The sequence below is a fragment of the Hemitrygon akajei genome, chromosome 14 (assembly GCF_048418815.1).
Source record: "Hemitrygon akajei chromosome 14, sHemAka1.3, whole genome shotgun sequence".
In the NCBI taxonomy this organism is placed as follows: Eukaryota; Metazoa; Chordata; class Chondrichthyes; order Myliobatiformes; family Dasyatidae; genus Hemitrygon; species Hemitrygon akajei.
In genome coordinates this window covers 100,971,602-100,993,713 of record NC_133137.1, presented here as the reverse complement: position 1 = coordinate 100,993,713, position 22,112 = coordinate 100,971,602, and the positions used below count along the sequence as shown (strand labels likewise).

The following is a 22,112-nucleotide window of genomic DNA, read 5'->3' as shown; positions in this document are numbered from 1 at the left end:
TCTGTACTGTGTTCCTCAGTCAGACATGGAGAGCTTTGAAGCCCTGTTATTTAGTGGTTAAAATTGAAACTGAGAGTGATATGCACATAGGACCATAAGATATAACAGCAGAATTGGACCATTTGGCCCATTGAGTCTGTTCTACCATTCTATCATGGCTGATTTATTATCCCTTGCAACCCCATTCTCCTGCCTTCTTCTCACAACCTTGCTTGACTAACCAAGAATCTAGCAACCTCTACTCAATGTACTCAATGACTTGGCCTCTACATCCACCTGCAGCAATGAGTTTTGCAGATTTCTTACCCTCAGGTTAAAGAAATTCTTCCTCATCTCTGCTCTAAATAGAGATCCCACAGTTCGGAGGCTGTGCCCTCTGGTCATAGACTCCTCCATCATTGGAAACATCCTCTCCATGTCCACTCTATTAAGGCCTTTCAATTCTTGTAATGATCGGTACGGAAGACCAGGTTGTTATGTCATGTGATTTTCCGCACTCCTACCTATCCGCCCTTATTTCTGCAGTAAACTACTAGCCCTTTACTCTGCTTTTCTCAGTGTGAATGCTGGAATGAACCATGTAGAGGACGATGGATCTCTTGGAAACAGAGAATTGAAATATCAGCACTTAATTCCACTTGATAAGAATTAGTGTTTTAGAATGATTGTGTTTGGCTGGATTATGTTCATCTTTTCAGATTCAGTTGGCCACTTTACTCAGTTCACCTGTACACCTGCTCATTAATGTAAATATCTAATTGGCCAATCATGTAGCAACAACTCAATGTGTAAAAACATGTAGGTATGGTCAAGAGCAGCGGTTACCAACCTGAGGCCCATGGACCCCTCAGTTAATGGTCAGGGTCCATAGTATAAAAAGGTTTGGGAACCCCTGGTCAGGAGGTTCAGTTGCTCTTCAGGCCAAGTATTAGAATGTGGACGAAATGTGATGGTGGCAGATGGGGTATTTTGAGTATTTCAGAAACTGCTGATCTCCTGGGATTGTCATGCACAACAGTCTCTAAAGTTTACAGAGAATGGTGTGAAAGACAAAAACATCAAGTGAGTGGCAGTTCTGTGAGCGAAAATGCCATGCTAATGAGAGAGGTCACAGGAGACTGGTTCAAGCTGACAGGAAGGCAATAGTAACTCAGATAACCACGTGTTACAGCAGTGGTGTGCAGACGAGCATCTCTGAGTGTAAAACACATCAAACCTTCAAGTAAATGGACTGCAGCCACAGAGAGCACACTGGACTCTACTCCTGTACTGTAGAAAGTGGCCACTGAGTGTATTTACATTGAAACTTACAGTGAAATGCATTGCTTGCTTTAACAACCAGCACAACCAAGGATTGTGCTGGGGCAGCCCACAAGTATTGCCACGCATTCAGGCACCAGTAGAACATGTCCTTAATAGAACTCAACAGCACAGAAGATACCAAGTGGCAAAGTGTGCCTTGTTCCTCCCACTCACCCCCACACAAACTTAATCCTCGAAGCCCAGGACAGGCCGGGTTGTTCAGCCTCTGGCTTCCAGCGAACTCATGGATTTGCAGATATTGCTGGTAGTTCCAATGAGAACTGTTGGCGATTCCCCTTACTGCTGTCCACTTCACCTCCGACTTCCACAGATGAACTAAAACACAAGGTCAGATGATTGATATTCCTCCTCTTCTGAAATGAGCAGCCCAACACCACTAGTTTGAATGGGGTTGCTGATCCTGAGTGGAAATCAAGTTATTTAATTTTCTTTTATTACAATGGTTGTAATTTTTAAAAATTTTAAATATTCAAGTCTATTCTGACTAATTTAAAATGTATTTGATCATGGTTGATGCTTTGAAACATTGTAAAGGCCTGGGTCAGCAGCAAGCTGTTGAAAGATTGTCCTGGGATCGAATCTCAAGCAACATCGCTTGATGTCCTACTCACATTGTGCGATGTCTCCTGGGAATCTCCGTATCCAGAACAGGTCACTAAGGTCTGCCGGACGTGGTGTGTGGCTATTTGGGCGGCATGCTGGGTCCTGGACAACAGACCTAATTATTTAAATCCAACAGCAAATTCTTCCTTGGGGCAATTATTGATCCACAGGGGCAATTATTGATTTGCTGGGACATTCATTGGTCGATTCCTGTTTAGAACTTGTAAGAATTCAAAATAAAATAGGCCTTTACACCATATTCCCCAAAAGCTTTTTGCTTCCAACAACATTTAATTACTTTTGTGAATAACTTACATTGGAATATGAAATGACAGAAGGAATATTGGTTTGTCTTCTTATGCACGTTGGTTATTTGTCAGTCTTTGTGGAGTGTTTCATTGATTGTGCTGTATTTCTTTGTTCTACTATGAATGCCTATAAGAAAATGGTGACACATATTTGATAAATAAATTTACTTTGAACTTTCAACTTCATTTGGAAAGTCTTGGAATTCAACTTGCACTATTTACATATTTAGTCTGTCATACTGGGACATTACAAACTCTGTTAAACAGTTTAAAAATTAATTTTCTTTTAGTACTGAAGAAAAAGAGGTAGTGCTTTATCCACTAAATCTTACAATGTTTGTCCATTAACCTGAAGATGAGGACAGTGGGAATACTCTTCCTCGTGTGCATTTCCCCCGTTTCCATGCTTCACTCATTTCTGTTTTTCCTAGTGTCTTTTATTTATTTTGCAAGTAAATTCATTTTGGAGCCTATGGTTTTTAACATGAAAGCTCAGAAATGAAACCTCGTTTGTTTTAGTCATCTCCTCACTCTCAGCGCAAAGGCAATAAGTGCAGCATATATTCAGATGGCTTACACATTTTTAAGTGCACCTGAATGCACAGGTTTTTCCACAGAACTGTGAGGAAGTTCAATTCCCGAACAAATGCAGATGTCCTGAACTTCCTGACGAGGGTTTGCCAAGTTCTGCTGGTATTCTCTGTTGAATACCATCATTTCAATGCCAAACCAGTCCACTTTGGGCAGTTGTCAGTGCAAGAGGAGTGGGTCCATTTTATTGGGTAGACAGGCTGTAAAGGAACTGGATAACTTTTGAACATTGTGTGTAATTAATACTTTTTTAAGTGTTTTAATCTTTTACCAGCTACTGATGCTTTATCAAACAATTTTATGATTAGCTTTATTTGTCACATGTACATCAAAACATACAATGAAATTGTGTTGTTTGCATCAGTGACCAACACGGTCCAAGGATGTGCTGAGGGCAGTTGTGGCCATGGTTCTTACAGACAGGAAATGAACCCTGATTACTGGCGCCATAAAGACTTCTAGTAAAATGGCGGCGTGTTTGATCGCAGCGTCTTCTCCAAGGTCAGACAAAGGTGTTTGATATGTTATATGTGTTTGCTATTCTATATGTCTATATGTGTCTTGTGCTGTGTGTGACTGTTGGTACTCTTTTGTACCTTGGTCCTGGAGTAACACTGATTTGTCCGGCTGTATTCATGAATATTCATGTGTGGTTGAATGACAGTTAAACTTGAATTAATGAACTAATCGCTCGCTACCATGCCAGCCCTATGATGTGGAGAAAACTGGGCTGTAGTTCTCATTTGCTTCCTTTCTTCTTTCCTGGGTTGTGGGGTAATGTTCAGTTTGTGGGAACAGGTCTAGAAGTGTGGATGATGGCACCACAGTGGTGCAGCTTTAGAGCACAGATCCAGCACGTGGGTTCACTCTTGGTCTCCGGTGCTGCCTGTGTGCAATATGCATGTTTGCCCTGTGTCTGAGTGTGTTTCCTCCAGGTGCTCCAGTCTCCTCCTATGTTTCAATGGCTTGTAGTTATGTACGTTACTTGTTCCTAGTGCATAGGTGAGTGGTTGTGGGAGAAGATGATAGACTTATGTGGAGAATAAGTGATTAATATTGGATTATTATAAATGGTGGCTGAAAGCAAAGTGTGCTCTGGGTGTGCTGAGGGGCTTTTCTCCAGTCTCTATAACTCCTTAGTCACTAAAAAGCTGGAAAACAGGTCATCATTGGTTTTCAATCCCATTAATTTCTCCATTATTTTTCCCTCATGCTAAATCCTTTCACTCTAGTTTCATAGTTCAGTACTATTTTAAGGGTGGATTTTTGTGTCTTCCATAAAATCATTCACAGGATACTTGTTTGAATTCTCTGGCAATTCATTTCCCAATTAATTTCTCTTCTCTCAGTTTGTAAGGGAGCCACATTTGCTAGTTTTTACCTAATTACAGATCTGTAGAAGCATTCAATCCATTTTACATTGCTCACCAGATTTCTCATGTATTTTACAGTCCCTTTCCTTGACAATTCTCCTGAATCCTCCTTTCCTAAATTTGAACTTTTTCCAATTCTGAGGCTTATTGTTCTCTTTGGATCTAATGCCTTTTATTTTTACCTGCAATTGGATCAATTTTTATTTGTCATTAACTCTGTATTAGTTTTTGATATGTTACTAATTGCCCATTATCATACCTTTTAAAGTAGGTTTCCTATCCAATTAATGTTTTACAACACTGGTTTCAGATTGAACTGGATCACAATCAATTTTCATGTAAAGTTCTGTTGTATTGTTTTCACTGTTCAATGAAGGCTTATAAATTAATCCTTTGTCATTGTACAACTCCATATCTACAATAGTGTGTTCCTTCTTGGTTCCTCTACATCCAGATCTAGAAAATCATATTTGTATCTGGTCCTTAATTTTGTCCTCTACGCTATTCCTGCTAATTTGCTCTGCCTTGTCAGTATGTACAGTAGATTTAGATTCCCCATGGTCTCACATTTCCCCTGTTACATGTTCTTCCAGTTTCCTGGTTTATAAAACTGCTTGTGGTACTAGTACATTGTGGAGGTGTACATGCCTGTAGATAACAAGTGCTGTTCTGGCTCTTTTTTTTTTACATTGCTCCACCCAAAATGATTCAGAATCAGAATAAGTTTTAATATCACCGCCATATGTTGTGAAATATCCACTACTCAATTTTCTAAATTAAGATTCTGTTCCCCACACCCTTTATGCCCTCCTTTATTATGTATTCTTTTTCCATCCTGTCTATCTTTCCTAAATGTTAACTATCCTGGAATGTTAATTCCAAAACTTGGCAATTAAATGGGTGCCATGGCAGAACAGTTTACAGGACCAGCAACGAGTTTCAATTCCTGCTGCTGTGTGTAAGGAGTTTGTACATTCCCTTCGTGGCCATGCACCAGGACCTTCTCTGCTCCATTGCCCAACACCCTATCGCACTACGTAGCTAAAAGTCTTAATAGTTATTCAATTTGTTTGATTGAAATGAAACCCATTCAGACAGGCAGCTTCATGATACTGGAATCAAACTATTTAGAAATGATAAGGAGCTAGTAAACATGTTACTAAAGGATTTTGAGGTGCACGTTCTAGCCTTCACTGCGAACAGAGCAAAATTAAACAGAACTTGGTTAAGTCTTTTTGTGAGACTGCACCATAATAAGGAGAGGGTAGACGCCCTTGGGTTGGTACGGTATAAATTTACTTGATCGATTCCTCAAAAGAAGGGCTAATCCCTTGATGAAATATTGAGAGATGCTGTCCTATTCTCAGAACAGTTCAGCAGAAAGAGAGTGGATCTCACACTCTGTTTTATTATTACTGACTATAGTATGTTATAAAATTGGTTATTTTGTGGTAGCAGTACAGTGCAAGACAATGCTATTCTGTAGAGTGTAATAAATAAGTATATAAATAATTCGGAAGAGAAATGCTGAGGTAATCATGGCCCATTCAGGATTTGATGGCACAGGGATAGAAGCTGTAACTAAAATGTTGACACGAGGAAGTCTGCAGATGCTGGAAATTCAAGCAACACACACAAAATGCTGGTGGAACGCAGCAGGCCAGGCAGCATCTATAGGGAGAAGCGCTGTCCTAAAATGTTGAATTGGGCTTCAGGGCATGTCTAGGTGGTGAGGTTTCTTTAATGGTAGATGCTACTTTTTTCAGGCACAGCCTTTTGAAGATGGCCTCAGTGTCGGGGAGGGTTGTGCCTGCGATGGAGCTGGCTGAGTCTACAACTCTGTGCAGCCTCGGTCGATCCAGTTGAGACACTGAAGATTCTGAAGGGATTGACAGGATAAATGCTGAAAGACTTTCTCTGGTTGGGCAGTCTGAAACTAAGACAGTTTTAGAATTAGGGGATCAACTATTTTATAGTGAAATGTGAAGAAAATTCTTTATCTAAACGTTTGTACATCTGGTATTTTTGGGTTAATTCTAGGCTGTTTATCAACTTGTGAGTGCAAGTGGAGTCCAGCAACAAGTTTGGGAGTAGAGAATCTAGTGAAATAAGGTTAATTGTGGGTACTTAATAGGGACAGGAAGTCATGTGATATGCAAGTTTGGGAACTGAAGCTAGTCACTGAGTCACTAGTAGAACTTAAGTCATGTCCCCTAATTTCAATTGTACGTATCAGTTAATGACTTTTTACTGTGTATCTCAGGACAACTCCAGTGATTATTTCTATCTTCTGCAATGCTACATTTTTCTCTTACTCTGAACATTCCCTCCTTGTTCAGGAAACAAAACTCTCTTCACCTCAGTAATATGTTGCTGATATTCTCAGTGAAATTATACATCACAACATTAATAACTACAAGCACCAATACATTTTAAATGCAACACTTAGTACTGTTCTGTAAATCCCACTAATCTTATTAAGAAACTAGCAGGACAAATGGTTTTCTGGAGCTTTTTGTAAGCAATCCATTTTCGTCCTGTTTGATTTAATTTATTTAGCATTATAAATACTAATACCAGAGTCACGGAGATTAGATTTCTTGTTCCCTTTCTCACATTGCTGCTCTAAGTGATTTATGTTAAGTCGTGAGAAACATTTTTAGAAAATGCCAGCCTTATCTGCTTAGTACTTAACTGATTCCACAACCTATGGACTCACTTTCAAGGACTCCTCAACTCATGTTTTCAGTACTATTTATTGTTCTTACTATTTGCTTTTCTTTTTGTGTTTGGACAGTTTGTTATCTTTAGCACATCGGTTGTTTGTGTGTCTGTGTAGTTTTTCATTGAATCTATTGTACTTCCTTGTTCTACCATGAATGCCTGCCAGAAAATGAATCTCAGGACAGTATTTGCTGACATATATATACTTTAATAATGAATTTACTTTCATCTTGGATCTTATTTACTTTCTGCAACTGAATGGTCAAATCTTTGCTAAGTACCTGACTCTTTGACTCCTTTTTTTTCCACCAAATAAATTGATATCTTGTTCAGTTTTTTGAGTAGCTGGATGATATGGGTGGGATATATCTCTACCAAAGGAGGTATAAGGCTAGCCTGCAGATGACCATTGGGTCACGTGAAGCCATGAGAGCAAGCGGTGAATGGTTGTATGAGCAGCTGGTGCATATCACAAGTACTGGTTATGCAAACACTGACGCCAGGCAGATAATCTCTGAAGGGTATTGATAATGGCTGGGGTCACCCATCTTGTAAAGGCACTGTTCAGAAGAAGGCAATGGCAAACCACTTCTGCAGAAAAATTTCCCACGAATAATCATGGTCATGGAAAGACCATGATTACCCACGTCATACAACACGGCACATAACGAACGTAGCGAATGAAGTTATTCATTTATCCTGCTTTCCTTCACCACTCTGTCCCCATTGCAGCAAAAGTTTTCTTCCTCCTTCTCCATATCTGGCCGACTTTGGCTGAGGTATGGTTTCACAAGCATTCAATGTTATCTGTGTTAGTTTAGCTTGATTACATTAGCTTTATTTGTCATGTGCCTGGAAACATGCAATGAAAGGTATTGTTTTGCATCAGTGACCAGCACAGACCAAGGCTTGTTCCTAGGCTGCCCACAACTCACTAACCCTAACCCTAACCGTGTGTCTTCAGAGTGGGGGAGGAAACCCACGTGGTCATGGGGAAAACATACAAACTCCTTGCGGACAGCAGCAGGAAACAAACCTCGATCAGTGATCACTGGTACTGTAAGTCGATTGCACTAACCGCTCTGCTACCATACACGGAGAGACTAGAGTAAAAGTCTCAAGTCTCAGGATGATTGGAGGCACTTTAGGTCTGAGTTGAAGAAAACCTTGGAATCTTCTGTTCCAACATAACTCCCGTTGTTCAGTCAATAAAAAGATTCAGGCTTGGAATTGATTTTTTGGGCAGTGGAAAACTCAGCGACGTAAGGATAATCTGGCAAAATGTTGATGTCAAAGTTCACGTTTGGAATGGAAGATCATGTTCTCTTGTGAATTTGATCCCAGACGTAAAAAGCCAAACAGATGGTGTTTTGTGACAATCCAATTGTTTCCTGGTCATCATGATTGAGACTGATGTTTATTCTATTTTAATTTAATTTAAATTCCCCAGCTGCCATAATAGGATTCAGATTCTGGGTACTAGCTGGCTTCCTCACTCTGCTACCAGACCCCATTGATCCATGTCAGCTCCTCTCACACTACTTTGTCTAACCCTATTGACATATTCTTCTGTTGAAGTAATGTTATTTTTATTCAGAGCTACAGAGCAGAACAGGCCCTTCCAGCTCAACGAGCTGCACTGCCCAGCAACCCAACTACTTAACTCTCGGCTAATCACAGGACAATCTTCAATCACCAATTAACCTACTAACTGGACTGTGGAAAGAAACCCATGTGCAAACAGGAAGAATGTACAGACTTTCTAACAAAGGATGCTGGGATTGAACTCCCCCCCGCAGCTGTAATAGCATCGTGCTACCTGCTACACTACCAGCTTTATAAAACCCTCGTTAGGCCCACACTTGGAATTTTCTGTTCAGGTCTGTTCGGTTCATTATAAGGAGGATGTAGAAGCTTTAGAGAGGATGCAGAGGAGATTTACCTGGGTGCAGCTGGATTAGAGGGCATGTCTTATGAAGATAGTTTGAGTGAGCTAGGACTTTTCTCTTTGACGTGAAGGAGCATGAGAGGTGACTTGATAGACACCCACCCCACCCCTTACATTCCCCCAATCACCTGAAAATTATGGCCCCTTGTAATCGCCATTTCCTCCTCAGGAAAAAGTCTCTGGCTATCCACTCTATCTATGTCTCTTCCATCTTGTACGCCTGTATCAAGTCACCTCTCATCCTCCTTCGTTCCAGAGAGAAATTCCCTAGCTTGCTCAGCCTTTCCTCATAAGACATGAAGTTGGGATGATCTTCATGACTGAAGTTGGCGTGATCTTGGTTCTGGAGGGGAGGAAACACAAATTAATAGCTTCAGGTTTGTCGTGTAAATGAGTAGCGTTCCAGCAGAACACAGTCAATCTTGCCACATACAAGAAAATCTGCAGATGCTGGAAATGCAAAGTGTGTGAGGGAGGAAAGGCAGGTGATGGAGAAGGGATGCGCTCAGCCCGAAGTTGTAGGGGAGAAGAAAGAAAAGGATAATAAATTTGAATGCATTGCTAGGGATGAAAAGAGAGGAGGAGGTGGAGAGTATCTTAAATGTATCTATTTTAATGCTAGGAGCATTGTAAGAAAGGTGGATGAGCTTAAAGTGTGGATTGATACCTGGAATTATGATGTTGTAGCTATTAGTGAAACATGGTTGCAGGAAGGGTGTGATTGGCAACTAAATATTCCTGGATTTAGTTGCTTCAGGTGTGATAGAGTAGGAGGGGCCAGAGGAGGAGGTGTTGCAATGCTTGTCCGAGAAAATCTTATGGCGGTGCTTTGGAAGGATAGATTACAGAGCTCCTCTAGGGAGGCTATTTGCGTGGAATTGAGGAATGGGAAAGGTGTAGTAACACTGATAGGAGTGTATTATAGGCCACCTAATGGGGTGCGTGAGTTGGAAGAGCAAATGTGTAAGGAGATAGCAGATATTTGTAGTAAACACAAGGTGGTGATTGTGGGAGATTTTAATTTTCCACACATAGATTGGGAAGCTCATTCTGTAAAAGGGCTGGATGGTTTAGAGTTTGTGAAATGTGTGCAGGATAGTTTTTTGCAACAATACATAGAAGTACCGACTAGAGATGGGGCAGTGTTGGATCTCCTGTTAGGGAATGCGATAGGTCAGCTGACAGATGTATGTGTTGGGGAGCACTTCGGGTCCAGTGATCACAATAGCATTAGTTTCAATATAATTATGGAGAAGGACAGGACTGGACCTAGAGTTGAGATTTTTGATTGGAGAAAGGCTAACTTTGAGGAGATGCGCAGGGATTTAGAGAGAGTGGATTGGGTCAAGTTGTTTTATGGGAAGGATGTAATAGAGAAATGGAGGTCATTTAAGGGTGAAATTATGAGGGTACAGAATCTTTATGTTCCTGTTCGGTTGAAAGGAAAGGTTAAAGGTTTGAAAGCGCCATGGTTTTCAAGGGATATTAGAAACTTGGTTCGAAAAAAGAGGGATGTCAACAATAGATATAGGCAGCATGGAGTAAAGGAATTGCTCGAGGAATATAAAGAATGTAAAAGGAAACTTAAGAAAGAGATTAGAAAAGTTAAAAGAAGTTAAGAGTTTGGTTTGGCAAATAAGATGGAAGTAAATCCGAAAGGCTTCTACAGTTATATTAAAAGCAAGAGGATAGTGAGGGATAAAATTGGTCCCTTAGAGAATCAGGGTGGTCAGCTATGTGTGGAGCCGAGGGAGATGGGAGAGATTTTGAATGATTTCTTCTCTTCGGTATTCACTAAGGAGAAGGATATTGAATGGTGTAAGGTGTGGGAAACAAGTAAGGAAGTTATGGAACCTATGACAATTAAAGAGGTGGAAGTACTGGCGCTTTTAAGAGATTTAAAAGTGGATAAATCTCCGGGTCCTGACCGGATATTCCCCAGGACCTTGAAGGAAGTTTGTGTAGAGATAGCAGGAGCTCTGACGGAGATCTTTCAGATGTCATTAGAAACGGGGATTGTGCCAGAGGATTGGCGTATTGCTCATGTGGTTCCATTGTTTAAAAAGGGTTCTAGAAGTAAGCCTGGCAATTATAGACCTGTCAGTTTGACATCAGTGGTGGGTAAATTAATGGAAAGTATTCTTAGAGATAGTATTTATAATTATCTGGATAGACAGGATCTGATTAGGAGTAGCCAGCATGGATTTGTGCGTGGAAGGTCATGTTTGACAAACCTTATTGAATTTTTTGAAGTAGTTACGAGGAATGTTGACGAGGGTAAGGCAGTGGATGTAGTCTATATGGACTTCAGCAAGGCCTTTGACAAAGTTCCACATGGAAGGTTAGTTAAGAAGGTTCAGTCGTTAGGTATTAATGCTGGAGTAATAAAATGGATTCAACAGTGGCTAGATGGGAGATGCCAGAGAGTAGTGGTGGATAATTGTTTATCGGGATGGAGGCCGGTGACTAGCGGGGTGCCTCAGGGATCTGTTTTGGGCCCAATGTTGTTTGTAATATACATAAATGATCTGGATGATGGGGTGGTAAATTGGATTAGTAAGTATGCTGATGATACTAAGGTAGGAGGTGTTGTGGATAATGAGGTGGGTTTTCAAAGCTTGCAGGGAGATTTATGCTGGTTAGAAGAATGGGCTGAACATTGGCAGATGGAGTTTAATGCTGAGAAGTGTGAGGTTCTACATTTTGGCAGGAATAATCCAAATAGAACATACAGGGTAAATGGTAGGGCATTGAGGAATGCAGTGGAACAGAGAGATCTAGGAATAACAGTGCATAGTTCCCTGAAGGTGGAGTCTCATGTAGATAGGGTGGTGAAGAAGGCTTTTGGAACGCTGGCCTTTATAAATCAGAGCATTGAGTACAGAAGTTGGGATGTAATGATAAAATTGTACAAGGCATTGGTAAGGCCAAATTTGGAATATTGTGTACAGTTCTGGTCACCGAATTATAGGAAAGATATCAATAGATTAGAGAGAGTGCAGAGACGATTTACTAGGATGTTACCTGGGTTTCAGCACTTAAGTTACAGAGAAAGGTTGAACAAGTTAGGTCTCTATTCATTGGAGCGTAGAAGGTTGAGGGGGGATTTGATCGAGGTATTTAAAATGTTAAGAGGGATAGATAGAGTTGACGTGAATAGGCTGTTTCCATTGAGAGTAGGGGAGATTCAAACGAGAGGACATGATTTGAGAGTTAGGGGGCAAAAGTTTAAGGGAAACACGAGGGGGTATTTCTTTACTCAGAGAGTGATAGCTGTGTGGAATGAGCTTCCTGTAGAAGTAGTAGAGGCCAGTTCAGTTGTGTCATTTAAGGTAAAATTGGATAGGTATATGGAAAGGAAAGGAGTGGAGGGTTATGGGCTGAGTGCGGGTAGGTGGGACTAGGTGAAATTAAGAGTTCGGCACGGACTAGGAGGGCCGGAATGGCCTGTTTCCGTGCTGTGATTGTTATATGGTTATATGGTTATAACACACACAAAATGCTGGAGGAACTCAGCAGGCCAGGCAGCATCTGTGGAAAAGAGTACAGTGGACATTTCAGGCCAAAGCCCTTCAGGGTTTCACCCTGAAACATCGACTGTGCTTTTTTCCAAAGATGCTGCCTGGCCTGCTGAGTTCCTCCAGCAATCTTGTGCCTGCTTTCAGTATCTCCTCCAAGCTGCTGCCGTCGTGTCTGAGATCACATATGAATGGCTATCCAAACTGGGTGTCCTCTCTAAACAGCGAGATAGTCACCTCCTAGTAAACATTACAGGACAATGTTCAGCAGCAGCTGACTTTGTTGTTTTATTACAGATGCTCTAAGAAAGAAATCCACTTTAGGTTTTTTAATAACATCACAAATAGACTTTGTTTAACATGAGAGGCACAATTCAGTCTCTGGATCCAGATGATGGTGTAATCAGCTATTGCTATTTTTGACATCATGTGTATATCCCAATTAAATTACAACCTTGTTACATTCTCCTAATACATCAATTATATTCTTCCATAACCACGCAACATTTGAAGAATTATTTAATTTGTTTGAAATGAAAGAATTAATCTCAGTGATTGACAGTTTGATCCAGGCTACCCCATATATATTCTTATTACTTTTTGTTAAAATTTAATTTGTTATGAAATTTATCTGCATCTCATATGAATAATAGTAACTTAACCCTGTGTCCCAGAACATGTCAGGCTGCTTGTCAGTATGTGCTACACAGCTGAAGTAATCCCATCCTCATGTCTTTTTGGTATTCTAATTCTTTCCTTTACGACTTGGTGCCGAAGTAAAGATGGTACCTTTCCAATCATATATAGTTTGCCGTGTATGCAATCCTGTTTGATCTCACATCTGTCATCTCATAAATTATACAAACAAAATATTTGTATCGCAAACTGGAACATAACCAGTGCGATTGCAAGCCTACCAGAAAAAACACACACACAACATATTAGAGAAACTCAGCCGGTCAGGCAACATCTATGGAAATGAATAAACAGTCGATGCTTCAAGCCCAAGATCCTTCTTCGGGACTGGAAAGGTCGGGGGAGGAAAGGGAGAACTTGTTTGAAGGTGATAGGTGAAGCCAGGTGGGTGGGAAAGGTGAAAGGGTGGAGAGGAAAGAATTTGATAGGAGAGGTGAGTAGACCATGGGAGAAAGAGAAGAGGGAGTTGCTGATAAGCAGATGAGAAGAGCTGAGGCCAGAGTGGAGAAAAGAAGAAGAGTGAAGGGGAGGGGAAAAGGAAGAATAAATAAATAAACAGAAGGGGAAACATACAAGAAATACATTATTTAGTTTCCCTCCAGGTAAACCTGTGAATTATGGCTTGTATGATAAGTAGACGAGGTCAATACCTTCTAACAGTCCTAGTGGAGCTCTTTTAAATAATGAAAGAATTTTGCTGGGAGGATGTGTGGAATGAGTACTTTGTCGAGCTGCACACCAATGATTGGTTTGGGGTTGAAGGTGAAACGTGGTTATGGACTTGGAGTAAAAGTGGTTAAATTATACCCAAAGGGACCGTGTGACTCATTAGCCGACTCCTGCTTTCTGGAAGCCTCTTCACTGGACTAAATTCTGGTTAATGTCCAGTAACAATAAGCTTTTAATTTTGTAGGAATATTTAATCAGTCCGTAAAGATTCAGTGAACACAAGCTGATGGTGTACTCTCTGTTCAGACAGTGCAGCTGGTGAACATTGTTGGATGTGAGTGGGAGAGAAATAGAGAAAATGCCATCCTGAGTCATTTATTTAAACCTCTTGTATGGTATTTGTTTGTAAGGAATGATTTGGCATCGGCAATTAGTAACTAACAGCTGCCGCTGCTCGTGCCTGCTGAAAGAATAAAAGACAGACCTTCACAAAGAATACAATAACTATCAAAGGAGCTGAACAGTGCAAAATAACTTAAAACATTACAGAAGTTCAACTTCACCATGGACTCTTAATTGAAGTTTCATTTATTGCATTTATATTGCTGTAATGCACCATATCAGAGGGTACTGAGAGAAATACAAGATCATGGTGTAGGGGACAGCATTGGTATGAGCAGAAGGCTGGCTGACTAACAGGGAGCAGTTGGCATAAGTGAATCTGTTCTTACTTGGTAGGATGTAGCAATGTAAGTGCGGGAGGAAATTAAAGTTGGAGTCTCAGCATTTAAGTTCAAGTGACCTGGATGAAGGCACCAAATAGACAGTACTTGCTAAATTTACTTACGAGGCAAAGGGAGGAAGATAAGGAGGGTGTGAAGAGAGCAAAAGGAGGCTTAAAAAAAGGAATGTGTAGTCAAACATCTGGCCAATTGCTGGGGGTTTGAGTGGAAAGAGAATAGTTATGCTTCATTGTTATCTAAAACATTGATGAGATCACATCTGGCAAATTGAGCATTATGCAGGAAAATGTGAACTGATGATTTTGGCAGGGATGATATAAAAGTGTATTATCTAAATGGTGACAGACTGCAGAGATCTGAGGCACAAAGGGATCTGGGCATCTTACAGCATGGTTCTCAAAAGGCTGGTATGCAGTTACAGCAGGTAATTAGGAAAGCTAACAGACGTTATTGTTTATTGCAAAGAGAATTGAATACAAAAGGAGGGAGTCTATGATTAATTTATATCAGGCAATAGTGAGACCACATCTGGAGTACTGTGTTTAGTATTGACCCCTAATCTAAAGATGAGTGTAAGTGTAAAGCAGGCAGTTCACAGCAGGTTTTACAAGACTAATACTGTATCTGTAATGTCCCAATTTCACTTATGAGGAAAGGTTGGACAAGCTATGCCAGATGAGCTGGAGTTCAGAAGAAAGAGGGTCACCGTGATTAAAACTTGCAGGGTTTTGAGGGATTTTGACAGGATGCGTGCAAGAATTAGAGGCATTATTTGAAAATAAGGAGTCACCCATTTCAGAGACAGCTGAGGTGGATTTTTCTTTCTGACTAGTCTTGCTGTGATGCTTCAGAATTCTCGTACTCCAGGTGAGGAGGGCACAGCATCTCTGAATATTTTTAAGAGAGAGATTTTCAGATCCTTAAAAAAAGCAGTAATGACCAGAAACAGACAGGTTAGACAGCATATGAAAGAATTGAAATGGATGGCATTTCTTGTTCAAGACCCTTCATCAGAAGTGGGGAAGAGATATCAAGAGAAAAGGGGAAATTTCTTTTTCTCAGAATCAGGTTTAATATCACTGGCATAGTCATGAAATTTGTTAACTTAGCAGCAATGGTACAATGTAATTTGTGATAAATAGAGAAGAAAAATAATTAAGTAAATCAATTACAGTAAGTATATGTGTATAGTAAATACAGTAGTTAAAATAGTGCAAAAACAGAAATAATAAAAATTGAGGTAGTGTTCACGGGTTCAATGTCCATTTAGAGATTAGTTGACATTGGGGAAGAAGCTGTTCCTGAATTGCTGAGTGTGTTACCTTCGGGCTTCTGTACCTTCTTCCTGATGGTAACAATGAGAAGAGGGCATGTCCTGGGTGATGGGGGTCCTTAATAATGGATGCTGCGTTTCTGAGGCACTGCGCCTTGAAGATGTCTTGGATCAATGGAGGCTAGTACCTATGATGGAGCTGATTAATTTTACAATTTACTGTAGCTTCTTTTGAAGTTCTTTCTTTCCCCACCCCCCACTAGATGATGATGCAGCCAGTCAGAATGCTCTCCACGGTACATCTGTAGAAGTAATACCAAAACAGAAAATGCAGCTCAGACCGCAGCTATGGGAAGAAGAGCAGACTTAATGTTTCAGGTGAAAGTCCCTTCATCAAAAATGGGACTGAGATTAAAGCAGTGAGCTAAGCTGCTGGGAGGGTGAGGGTGGGATTTGTCTCTGACAAGGTAAAGCTGGAGTGTTGATTGGGTTAAGTTGCAGATGAGGTCATCCCACTGAGTGAGTGGAAGCATTGAGAAAGTGAGTACATATCGAAAAGAATCTCGACAGAAGACGGGAGGAATGGTGAAATGCAGAACAGGAAGACATCCTTGGCGGATTGGGCTGGCTTGTCCTCCACTCCCGGAGGACGAAACCAACAAACAAACTGAGCCAATATTAGACCTCACGTGGAATATTGCCTTCAGTTCTGGTTGCCTCATTATAGGAAAGATGTGGATGTTTCAGAGATGGTGCAAAGGAGATTTACCAGGCTTCTGCCTGGATTAGAGAGCATGCCTTATGAGGATAGTTTGAGTGAGCTCGGCCTTTTCTCTGGAGCAAAGGAGGGAGAGAGATTTCTTGATAGAGATGTACAAGATGATAAGAGGCATAGATTGAACGGATAGCCAGACACTTTTTCCCAGGGCGGAAATAGCAAATACCAGGGGGCATAATTTTAATGTGATTGAAGGAAAAGTTGAGGGAGATGGCAGATGTAAATGCTTAGACAGAGAGTGGTAAATGCATGGAACACACTGCCAGGGGTGGTGGTAGAGGCAGATACATTAGGGACATTTTAGAAACTCTTAGATAGACATGTGGATGATAGACAAATGGGAGCTGTGTTGGTGTGAAGTGTTAGACTGAGCTTAGAATAGGCCAAAAGGCCGTGGGCCAAAGGGCATGTGCTTGCTATACTGGTCTATGTTCTGTGCTAATACTACTAAAGGACGACAGGCTCAGATGGAAGATGAGGAGCTGTTCCTCAAGCTTGTGTAAGTCTCACTGTTACAATACAGAAGATAAGTCAGAGTGAGATGGGATAGAGAACTAAAGGGGCAACGAACAAGAGGCTCCAAGTTGCCTTTGCATTAATGAATGTGGGTGCTTTGCAAAATACTCACCCAATATGCATTTGCTCTCTCCATTGTAGAGGAGACCACGTAGTGAACATCTTCAAGTCTAGTTAACTACCGTACATTTGAAGTGCAGGTGACTTCCGCTTCACCTAGAAAGTATATGGGTCCCTGATTGCTGGGAGGAAGGGGAGAGCAGGGAAGACAGGGGCTGCGCCTGTGGCAAGTGTCTCCTTTGTAGTTAAAAAGGACCTGAAGACTCAGTAGGACTTAAGTACTATTGTCATTATTAATATCTTCATTTTAACAGAAGTAGCTCTACTATTACTGTATTCATTTTGGTATTTTCTGGCAGCTAAGTAATTTTGAGCAGTGTTATAGCATCTGTACTATTTTCTAATGACATTAGTTTCTGTTGCTTGCTCATCTCCTGGGGCAGAATTTATCCTGGCATTCTTTTTTTACAATTTCTTTCCAAAAGGATTTTCTTTTTTGGGGATCTGGAAAGACCAGAATATTTTGCACATCTTTAATAACCATTTGAGAAGATGATGGTTAGCCAACTGAGTGGAACACTTAGCCTTTTCAGAGAGCATTTAAAAGTCAGCCGCACTGCTCTGGGTCAGGAGTCACGCATTGACCAGAGTCAGTACTGAGAACAAATTTCCTTACCAGATGAACAGTTGCCATTTGCAATTCTGATAGGTTTTGTGATCTTTAGTTATTATTATTATTGTTGTTCCTGATGGCAGATGATTATTCAAATTTAAATTTTTTAGGTACGCTGGTAGGATTTGAACTCACATCTCTGGCTTTTTTGCCTGGGCATCTAGATACAATTCGACTGTTTTAACCAATGTGCTATCACTGTAAGATGTACAATGATTAAATTACCAGACAGGTAATCCAGAAACCCTGAGATCTGTGGAATTTAAACTTAGTTACTATTCTGGATGGTAAAAAAATGCTTACTTATAAAGACCACTGAAAATGCTTGTTATATATGCTTGTGGGCCAGAGATCAGCCATCAGAGGGACACAGGAGACTGCAGATGTTGGAATCTGTTGCAATACACACAGTACTGGAGGAGCTCCGCAGTTCGGGCAGCATTTACGGAGGGAAGTTCAGCTGACAGTTCAGGTTGGGGTATCCTTACCTTTGTGACCTGGCACATCGCTGGATTGACAGATTGTGCTGCAGATTTTAAGAGAGTGTCCCTTGATTGGCAATAATTAATAAAAATAATTACAGATTTTGATTTTGAAAAAATATCAGTGGAATGGAAATGAATTGAATCATTTATACTTTCTGATTTTTTTTTGTATTTTTAGCGGAGGAGGTCACTGAAATATGAATTTTCAGGATACTGTTCCAGAGCCGTTTATTAACATGAGTAAGGATTGTGAGGTCTCTTTATTTATTGTCTTGTTATTTTTCAGTATTGAAAAACAGCAGATAACTATAACTGACTGGTGCATGCATGTAGCTCACATCGATCTCAAATAGAACATATTCCATTTCTGGCCTTTCTGCACAATTATTCTGATTGCTGGATTGAATTGGTTTGTACATGTGGGCAAACAGATGGAACTATTTATCATTAGGAGTCACTCTGGGAATTTGGATGTCTTGTTCCAAATACCCCATTTATATTGGGGCTCTAAATACATATTTGTGTTGAAATTACAGCTTAATAACAATAGATGGTGAATTATGAAAAATGAGAGAGCTGTTTTCTCTTTGTGGGTTAACATTTCCAGATACCTTGTCTTTCCCCCTGGAGCTACACAGCAGGTGATTGGCTTTGCACTGATATAATTAGCTTTGCTTGGTCTAACACCCATTTCTGACCTGCAGCCAACACTAACTGTAAATGAAAATTAGCTCTTTGGTAGTTGTTTATGCAGAGAGTAAAGCGTATCTGTCATTGAATACGAAATGGCCATTTGCTCTGTACATTCTGATTGCATTCGCAGGTTAATTAATTACAAAGGAAGTGATTGCCCTGAAATCTGAACCTAGTGAGTGAAACTTCAACCATGCATCAAGGACCTCTGAATTTCATGGTCACATTTTTCCTAAATTTATTTTGAAGATCTGTGTGTCATTGGCAAGGCCAGTAATTGTTGTCCTTGCCTAACTGCTCTCGAGAAGCTGGTAACGAGCGACCTCCTCATGTACATTACAGGCTGATTTGCTGCCGGAGATCGGATTTATATTCATTTGTACAGCACGTGTGTTATCAAAATAAACACAATCCATAAGTGACATCTCTTCTTTACCACAGACCTGCACTAATTATGCTGTAATCTTATTCCACCCTATTTGTCAGCATCACCTTAACCTAATGTTGTCATCCCTACTTCACCACAGAACCTTGAGCAGATCACTGATCAGATCTGGTACTTTGTTATAGAACATAGAATATTACAGCCAAGTTCAAAGTAAATTTATTATCCAAGTACATATCTGTCACCATATACTTCCCTGAGATTTGTTTTCTTGCAGGCATTCACAGTAGAGCAAATTTTAAAAATATAATACATGAAAAACTACACACAAAGGCACAAGCAATGTGCAAAAGATGACAAAACTGTAAATACAATCAGTCAGTAAGATTGAGAACATGGGTTGTAGAGACCTTGAAAATGAGTCCTGAGTTGTGGAATAAATAGGCCTTTTGGTCCATGATACTACGCCGACACTTTAACCTGCTCCAAGATCAACCTAACCCTTCCCTCCCACAGAGCCCTCCATTTTTCTGTCGTCCATGTGCCTAAGATTCTCAAAAAGGCAATAAAGAGGTAATGATAGTGAGATCTAGACAGCAGCCAAATCAGTCAGCACTGGCGTGTTTCGGGACTGTGTCCGTGTGATCGGCTTCTGTGTAACATCGCAACAGACATGAGCTCAGATGACACTGTATGTAAATGGTTCCAGTTCTACCAAAATATTATCAGAGATATAAGCTCTCCCATCAGACAGAAGACACAAAAGCCTGAAAGCACATCCCACCAGTCTCAAGGACAGTTTCTATCCTGCTGTTGTTGGTCTCTTCAATGGAGCTCTTGTATGATAAGATAGACTCTTAGTCTCATAATCTACCTCATTATGATTTTATCATTGTAACTGCACTCCACTCCTATGGTACCTTTCACGTTTTATTCTGCATTTTTATTGTTTTATCTTATCTAGCCTAGTCTGTATGAACAGTATGCAAGACAAGCTTTTCACTGATCTTGGTAAATGTGACAATAATAAACCAATATCAGGTGCAGTCATAAGTATGTTCATCCTGCTCTGGTACCAGGTTCCTTTATGGAAATGTCACATCTCCTTGTACAAAGTGCTAGCTGCTGTGAAGCCTCAGTACAATCTAATATCACGTCACTCCAGTTAATCCTTTTGTTCGCTGTAATCTAATTTTTCTTGATCTCATTTCTCTCCCCCAGGAGGTACGAGTCTCGACCCATCTGTGCTGAGCTCCAGGAGGATGTACTCCGCTGCTATCAACAGAACCCAGAGCAGACTCTCAGCTGCTCTGCATTGGCCAAGCAGTATGTTCACTGCATCAACTACGCCAGGCAGGTGAGCACAGCCACCAGGCGGAATGCAGAAGCAGGGCAGGGTTTGGTTGGCCAGTAGATATACGGTGTGATGTATTTAGTGAATTCTGCTTCACTTGCCAATTCTTTTTATTCTTCTAATTATATCGTGTAATCATTTTAACAGTTGGATCCTTTGAATTCCTTGACAATTTTGTTGATTCAAGCTGCACCCAATAGTATATCATTTTGTTACAGCGGACTTTTCTTGATGGTTCTGTGGCCTAATTCATTGCACAGGATCTGATATGACTGAGCTTGCTTACTCCACTTATTCTGAATATTGGCCACTCTGAAGAGTATCTTCGTAGGAATCAGCATCTTGTGTAGCAAAAGGGGAGGTGATGGGCGTGCTTCCACTCAGATTTTCAGCACAGATAGACAGCTCAATCCAGCAGGTCCATGCCAACAATTATCTTCCACTGGAGCTTCCTTCCATCCCAAATCTAAATCTAACAGTGGCTTATGATGACAAAATGTTTAAGTTGTTTGTTTAGTCTTTTGATCCAGATAAGTCACAGGAGCTGGGAATTAACAATATTTGGAGTAAAAATACAGAATTTGTAATGGTAATTGTGAAGCTGTTGGATTTTCGTAACCCTTCCTGTTATTTGCTATCATTAGCCAGTCTGATAAGTATTCTTGACATGTAACTGCCCATTGAAATGGTCCAACAGCTAGTGCAGGGGCAATTGGTGACAGGCGATAAATGTTGGCTCTGCAGGTAGCAATTACAATCTTCAAATGAATAAATAATGCTTCTTTTCCTTTTCCTGGTTGCCACTCTCAGTTCTGGTGCCAGTATGTTTTATAAATACCTAAATGAAATGCAAGGCGGCAACTCAATCAAGTAATTATAGAGCAACGCTGCCGATGAATGCTCACAGAACAAATATATTCAATTATTGCATTAAACTAATTTTCATCTGTTATATTGAAACGATTGAAAGTCTTGTGACGGTATTAAGCAGCTGCACTAAATATCTTGGCGATGTAGTGATGCAGGTGAAAAGGCTCACAGCGGAGTGACCCAAGTAGCTGAATGGGTTGTGGTTTAATTAGTACAGAGAGACAGAACTAGTATACCGAGAAATAAACTGATAGTTACTTAAACAAAACAGAATGCTCAGAAAACATGGAAAATCGATCTACATCTGTAAAGAATTTGTGTTCTTTATTATTCAATGATTTATTTATCTTTCCCCGGACAATATTCAATATTTATCAAAGCCCAAAAGTGAACATCTGTACAAAACACACAAAATGTTGGAGGAACTCAGCAGATCAGACAGCATCTATGGAGAGGACTAAACAGTCATGATTTGGGACCTAAACCCTTCAATAGGACTGGAAAGGAAGGGGAAGAGACCAGCAGAAGA

At 40.5% G+C, this 22,112-nt stretch overlaps 1 protein-coding gene across 1 annotated transcript in view; it reads left to right on the top strand.

Moving 5' to 3' along the window:
- chchd3a (coiled-coil-helix-coiled-coil-helix domain containing 3a) overlaps nucleotides 1-22,112 on the top strand; it is a 298,399-nt gene that overhangs the window by 267,940 nt on the left and 8,347 nt on the right. The window contains exon 7 of the mRNA XM_073066790.1: nucleotides 20,581-20,716. Within this exon, the coding sequence (XP_072922891.1) occupies nucleotides 20,581-20,716 (136 nt within the window). The remainder of the gene's footprint in view (nucleotides 1-20,580; nucleotides 20,717-22,112) is intronic.